The sequence below is a fragment of the Halichoeres trimaculatus genome, unplaced genomic scaffold, assembly GCF_033239565.1.
Source record: "Halichoeres trimaculatus isolate MK-OKI-2021-1 unplaced genomic scaffold, fHalTri1.1 fHalTri1_scaffold_15, whole genome shotgun sequence".
NCBI lineage: Eukaryota > Metazoa > Chordata > Actinopteri > Labriformes > Labridae > Halichoeres > Halichoeres trimaculatus.
The window spans coordinates 27,633,568-27,640,300 of NW_027437193.1; the positions used below are offsets into that span (position 1 = coordinate 27,633,568).

Sequence of the window (6,733 nt, forward strand, 5' to 3'; positions counted from 1 at the left end):
ACTGTGGGATCAATGGGCGTGATTCAGAGGTCTGTCTTCTGATCTCTCTGTCTCTGGGTCTGCCTGTCTGTGTTGTGGCTGCGTAGAGAGACTGGAAATACTGTGGGGCTGGTTAAAAAGTGCTTATTAGAAGCACGAGAAAACCTTTAGGGCTGAAAAAGAGGCTGGAAAAACTCCTTATGAGTTCAAGCTGCAGGGCAGGAACAGAGCAGAGCTCAGATACATGAAGTCATGTACAGAGGAGAGTTATGTGTAAACAAAACATCACCTATGCCTGCATATTATTACACACATTCAGCAATTTCAGTTACATTTTATGTCTTTACAAAGCTTGAATGATAAGTTTTTGTTTTTATTTGAAGACCACACTGGGTTTTCTTAGTTGGGAAGATTAGATACAACATTCTAAAGTGAGTAAGTTGGAAGTTTGGACTAGGGTCTTGGAGAAGTGATATGATCATAGGTCTATATTTGTATCAGATCGATTTGAATATTCAGATGGTGAAGAAATAGAAGGCTATAACTTATGAAAAGGCAGACTACAAGCAAAGATCAGTTTTCTAAACTATTACTGAGTCTGAAAAAGCATTTACTCATGTGTTGTGATTTTAGTCAGTTGTGTAATGTGAAATGATCTGCATGTATCCTATATATTAAACTTCAGCTACCACACAAACTTGAAGCGTGTATCTGTGATCAGCCATCAGTCAGTGAAGCCTGTTAGTAGAGATCAGCAGTCTTACATAATAGGTTTGTCCTGACTCCTGCAGTGAGGGAGAATAAGCATTAGCAACAAGTTCAGTCAGTAAAACTGCTCTGACCTCAAGTTTTAGGGCGTTTATCATGAAAAACTCAGCAATGTAAACAAATACATGATAAAGAAATGTGATCTTGAAGCCTTGACTTCTTTAATTATGAGGATACTTGTTTGTTTTCCTAATATTTTTGATCAAGTTGCTGCCACTCTACAGAAACAGAAGACACGCATCTGTTTGTATCAGTAAAGGTGACAGTGTCCGTCACAGTGAGTGTGGGCACAGGCTGTTTACAAAACCCCTGTTGTCTGATTGGTCCATGCTATGATAAATGTGAGCTGAACATCCTAAAAATATTTTCTCAGAATCTGATTGATGACACTTTCATAAGGCGCCACGACCTACCCGAACCGAAAGCCTTGGCCACGAGCCACGTCAGGCTGCATGATATCTTGGCCCTGGTGAAGTCGTAGTGATCGAAGCTCTTGATGGCAGGGACGATGAAGGTCCGTCTCATCCCTCTGTCATCTACAGCATCTCCCATCTTTCCTCCTTCTGTCCCGCTCTGTCTCGCTTCAGTGCAGCCGGGGATCAGTCAGCCCGAGGAATTCCTCCTGACTGCGGATGACATCCCGTCCAGAGGAATTCAATGCAGCAAAATTTCCCCTTCTCCAGAAAAAAAGAAAAAACTTTGAGCGTGGCCTGGTTGGTGGGAGAGCACGACGAGTTGGGTTCAGAGAGAGCCCCCTTTAGCGTACATGAGCACCATCCTTAGTTTTCTGCTCTCCGTGATTCAGAGATATCCTTACACCCTGACAGCACAGCGCAGTTTAGCAGCAGGATTTCGGAAGATTTCTCCCATTCCCTGACATGTTTATCCGACATAACGGAGCAGCTGAGCGGCGGAGGCGGACAGCTGGAGTCCGACACCAGAGTACGGCCTCTCTCACGAACCAAAGACGCAGTTGGCCTCCATGTTGTTATTGTTTTTCTACTCTAAATGTTTTCCTCCTTCCCTTTATCTTTCTTTCACCGCGGCGTCTTCCCTGCGCTGTTCCTGCCGCACTATTCGGAGGATAGAGCGCACTGCGCATGCGCGATCCACCCACCCAGTCTTTTCAGTCCTGACAGAAGTCAGCACACACACACACCAAGGTGGAGTTAACTGGCAGGAGGATTGTGAAGTCCCAGATGTTGTTTCCATGGAGAAAATGAAAACGAAGTACACTTACCAAATCATTCAGGAGGTATGACTTTGTGGCAGCATACTGCTGTACATTCAGACTGTAGCCTGGACAGGCAAATGTGTGAAACACCCACACAGCCAAATTGAGAACAGTATTCGACTGTAACTTGGTCATAAACTGTTCAGTATAGCGTTTTAAGCACTTTGTTTATTCATTTGAGACAATTTATGTTGAATAGCTAATTCTTGATTTGTGAAACTTTTGGGAAGGTGCACATTTTCATATTTTATTCAAGGGCCATGCTACCAAATGAATCCAATTTCCATTTCCAGGATATTCAATACATTTTGTGAATAAAATGCATGTAAATTAATTCCTAAATACTTTTTTATTTATTTCTTTAAGCAAAGTGTTCATTTTCTCCCACCTGCTCAGTATCATCATAAGCACTAATGCAATGTAGCTTTGTTTTTCTAACTCTGTGCTTCTAACTCAGTTAGCACTTTCTGTCCTGTTACTCACTCAGGCCTAAAAACAAGACTGACAGAGACAGTAATAGAGACAGAAATGACTATAAATTGTGGTCAAGTGAGAGAATTTTTGAATGAGTTTATTGCAGTTCTTGCTAAATAATTTTTGATGTAGCTTTGGAAAATTACTTTGTGGTTTTAGGACTCCTCTTTTAAGTCGTTTTTAGGTTTGTAGCCAATCGAGACATCAGAAGACTGACAACACTTTTTTTTTCACCATCAGGAAGTGTTGGTGCTCAGTGCATTTCTTTAACACAGAACTTTCACATAATCATCTTTATCAAATGAATAACTTTATTTGTTTTGTACCTTTAAAATGGTCATCAAAGTGCTTTGATGGAGAAGCACAACATTTAAAAGAGCAAAACACAAAATCCAAACACATAAAAACATAAACCATGCACTCACACACAAACCAAATGGAGTAGACAACCACAAACTCACCCCTGTTTTCTATTTCTATTATCATATAACATACCTTTTGAAAAACAGGGTTGAAACAACTGAACTGAAATAATCAGTCTCTCTGATAAGTGAAAAAAAAGGCTCTGCAGTAGGACTAGTCACTTAAAACAAACAAAAAAAAAAACAAACGTTTTTTGGCCAGTATGCATTTTGGATACTTTAGTTTGTGTTTTGTTGGGTTTTGGTACTGAAACAAAGGGAAAAAATTAGTTTTTTTTTTTTTTTTTTTTTTTTTTTTTTTTTTTGATTTTACAACAAGCAAACAGCACCAAACCTATGGAATGGCCCTTTCCAGTTAAAAATTCTTAGTTCTGTCTACCTGTGTTTGGCTCCCTCCCTCAAAACTTTGAAAAATTAAAACTCAATTCAAGACGTTATCAAAAATAAGTTCAGTAGAAAGTTATTCTAAGTAAACTTCAACTTCTTCACATTTTGGTCTTTTTTGCATCATACTATGACAGAAGAATGATTGTATTCCTGTTGATTAAAAAGTGTGGCTTTTGTTTGTGACACTAGCGCTTTAAATGGAATGAGGAACAAAGTGAAACAGCAGCACCCTCCTGTGTCTAAAGTATGCTCCTACAACTGAGTTGAAAAAGAATTGTATTTCTTGTGTTGGTCAGTAGATGGCAGCGCAATGTCAAATATCTCTGAAAGGCCTCTGGGTTGCTTGATAGACTTCATCTTCAAATCATTTAAATGTCACTAAACTGCCATTGTTTTGCAGTTTTATTGAATTTGTCATAATCACAGTGTTTTTTTACAGCTTCTATGTTAGTGTTAAAAAAAAAGGCATTGTCTGTAAGTTTTTGCCATCTTTAATCTTCCTCATCCTCCTCCTCTCTGTAATGAGAATCATCATTGTCTGCACCGGCCAAACCCACAGTCATTCGAGAGTCATTCCCGATCATAATGTAGTTTGCGTTTTCAATATGTATGTTTGCTGGTGGTTGCCACACAGCTCCGCTGTCTCCACTGCCCTGCTCCTGTGGAAACCCTGGACTGTGAATAAGTTTTTTTGCTAGTAAAAGGGCGAGGTGCTCCTGTTCCAGCTCCTCTGTTGCTTTGCTTTCTCTGAGCAGCTGTTCTTGGTACTGATTTGACTGTTTCAGCCTCTCCTGTTTCTTTTTATGCATCTTCAACTTCTGCTCCTCAGTCCAGATCTTCCTCTGTTTTTTAATCACTGCTGGAGTTATCGCCTTTTGTACTTTTCTCTCAAAGTTCTTGTCTTCCTCAAGTGGATTTTTTGTCCGAAGAACTAAGGGGATGTCCTCTCTGGGCATGCGGTTGTCTCGCGGCAGCAGAGGGATAACCGTGTTGTATTTGTGCTTCTTGTTGATGGAGTTAATAAGGGCAGAGTCTGCCTCCATCTCTTGCATGGGCGTGTTAAAGTTGCGGGTGAGCAGCAGGAAGGTGAAGGCTGAGTTGTTGATGGCATCCTCCACAGAGCGCAGAGTACTCCTTCCAAGCAAGGCAAAGTCCTCGGAGAAAACAGCGCCCTCATTACCGGTGACTTTTTCCAGTCTTTCTTTCAAGCTCACAGCCATTTCTTCATCCTCTGGTGCGTGCAAGATAACAAATGCATAAAATATTTCCTCTTCCTCTTCATCCACACTGACACTTCTTGTCTTTTCCTTTACAATTGGCATGTTGGGCATGAAAATGTTTGCTGCAGCAGGTTTTGGTTCTGGGGTTGGTTTGGTAGTTGGGTTTGGAGTTGGATAGATTAGCCTGTCCAACTTCCTGCTCTCTGCAGGGGGTTCAAACACAGCTGACTTTTCTTTTCCTCCAATCATTGTTGGTCTAACAGATTCAAGCTTCTCGGATGTCTGAGGTGAATTTCCTGCTTCAGATGGGGTGCCTAAAGTTCTTTTGTCGTCTTGAAATGAAGCAGTTGTAGGCAAACTGATCTCTAGATGGGATGGGTAAGAGGGCATGGAGCAGCTGGCCTGCAGTGGGCAGGGCTGATTTTGCCTCCTCTCTGACTCATCTGGAGACAGACTCACTTTTAAAGTGGTACTTCCTCCACTTTGACTTTTAGGAGGATCATTGTAAGAGCCAGACTTCAGGTCCATGCAGGAGCACATCCACTCTGCAAACTCCGGCCCACATACTTCTTTAGCCTCGTCTAGGAGCTGGAAATACTCGAGCTCCCTACCACAGCCGGCTTGTTGGTCATCACTGGAGACAGCTCTCTTGTATGCTAGATTTCTCAGTTGTTGATCACACAGCTTTTGTTCTGACAAAGCCTTAAAAATACGAGCTAACGCTGCCAAGAACTCTCCTGTAGACTCTCGAAAATGACCACAGCGGATGCTGAATTCGTCTAATTTACCTCCACTCAGCTGCCAAATTTCAGCCAGATGGTTAGCGAGGTGGTTTTCCTTTAGAGTCTGGAGTTTTTCCAGGGCCTGTGCCTCTCTCTGGAGAACGATCAGACACAAGGCGTGTAAGATTCTGTCTTCAGGAGACTCACCCAGCTGGAATGTCAGGCTTAGCAGCCGCTCCGGAGGTACAGAAACCAGTATGTCAAGGACATGTCTTAGTCCTGTCCCCTGATTCTCTTCTGGTCCCTCGTGACTCATTATCAGATTCACCCACGAGTCAACGTCCAGTTTACGACAAGAGTTGATAAGATCAGGTTTGATTTTCCAACATATTCTTCCTCATTTTAACAAAAACTCAAGATGTTGAAGAAAAATAGGACGATGGTCCATTAGCACTCAAATACCTGTAAAAAGAAATCATCATAAATCAGAAATTGTCATCACTGATCATCTTCACAATGTGAAAAGGCTTGTTCTTATAAGCAGAAAAAATAACATGAAGTAAATCAAACTTCTTTAAGATGCACCAGAAAGAAAAAAAAAAGACCTTTAAACTGTTTTTTTTTTTGTCACTAAAACAATAACAATTAAAATGAATTACCCACCTGCAAGGACTTCTAGGCGCCATACCATCAAATGTAGCCTCCAGCTCAAATAAGGAAGTCACTCGCAGTTTTTTTCTCAGCTCACTTCAGCCGGCAAAAACTCTTTTTCTTCAAACAGGAAGTTCTTCATGCTTCTTTCTCAGAATACGTGGGGCTGCACAGTTCATCAAACTTTTGATATAAAGTCTGTTTATCTGCTATCATACCTGACTCAGCTGTAGGCCTCTGCTAACTTGACTGAACTTTGTACAGCACAGTGATGATGTCACAAGCTGTGAAGTAAGAGAGCCCAAGAGGGACAAAAGACATAAGAAAGGCAAAGCATAGAGAATAGTAAAAACACAGCTCTCCACACTAACAGAGGAGTTACAGCTTTCTGAGCAGATGCTACACAGTTTATTTTAGAGTTTATTCACACTGCTCTGTATGAGACCTTTATGCACCTCAAACAACTTTTTACATCTGCCCAAAGTAAAGAATAAATAAGAGTGTGAAGGTATTCAGGTTTAAAAGCACAAAAGGCGCAAAGGAGAGAAAAATCCTGGCTTTTCTCCCTCTCTTCTGAGGACCAAGTGTATTTTTATCCACAGAGGAAACCTCCAACCCTGTATTTACCAGGGGTGGGGTCACAGCAGGCAGAGTGCAGGCCAGCGTCAAATCTCTCAATGCGCAGCAGACAGAGAGCCTCTCTGTTCTTAGTGCAGAGTTCAGTGTGATATGTTTTCTGTATGACCACTTCAGAGGCATTACAGTAACTCTAAGGGAAGAGTGGTTTCTGTGTCTGTATTAACATTTCTGCTATGTTTGAATGTGCATATGAGAGTATCACTATTTAGCTCAGAGAAAAAGGCACATGCAAGGACC

The 6,733-nt window shown here is 41.4% G+C and overlaps 2 protein-coding genes across 5 annotated transcripts in view; both read right to left on the reverse strand.

Annotated features, from left to right (window-relative positions):
• The window catches only part of camsap2b (calmodulin regulated spectrin-associated protein family, member 2b), a 41,028-nt gene extending 39,197 nt beyond the window's left edge, over nucleotides 1–1,831 (reverse strand). For all 4 annotated transcript variants that reach the window (XM_074688197.1, XM_074688194.1, XM_074688195.1 and 1 more), the window contains exon 1: nucleotides 1,161–1,831. In XM_074688197.1, the coding sequence (XP_074544298.1) occupies nucleotides 1,161–1,299 (139 nt within the window). In that variant the 5' untranslated portion in view covers nucleotides 1,300–1,831. The remainder of the gene's footprint in view (nucleotides 1–1,160) is intronic.
• Nucleotides 1,832–2,877: 1,046 nt separating this feature from the next.
• On the reverse strand, nucleotides 2,878–6,127 carry ticam1 (TIR domain containing adaptor molecule 1). The gene is made up of 2 exons (XM_074687800.1): nucleotides 5,870–6,127; nucleotides 2,878–5,668 (listed from the first exon to the last, which is right to left on the reverse strand). The coding sequence occupies exon 2, from the start codon at nucleotides 5,520–5,522 to the stop codon at nucleotides 3,756–3,758; it is 1,767 nt and encodes a 588-aa protein (XP_074543901.1). The 5' UTR covers nucleotides 5,523–5,668; nucleotides 5,870–6,127; the 3' UTR covers nucleotides 2,878–3,755.
• Between the last annotated feature and the right edge of the window lie 606 nt (nucleotides 6,128–6,733).

Excerpts from the sequence above, each read along its gene's own strand:
- ticam1 (XM_074687800.1), bottom strand. The coding sequence starts at position 5,522 with ATGAGTCACGAGGGACCAGAAGAGAATCAGGGGACAGGACTAAGACAT.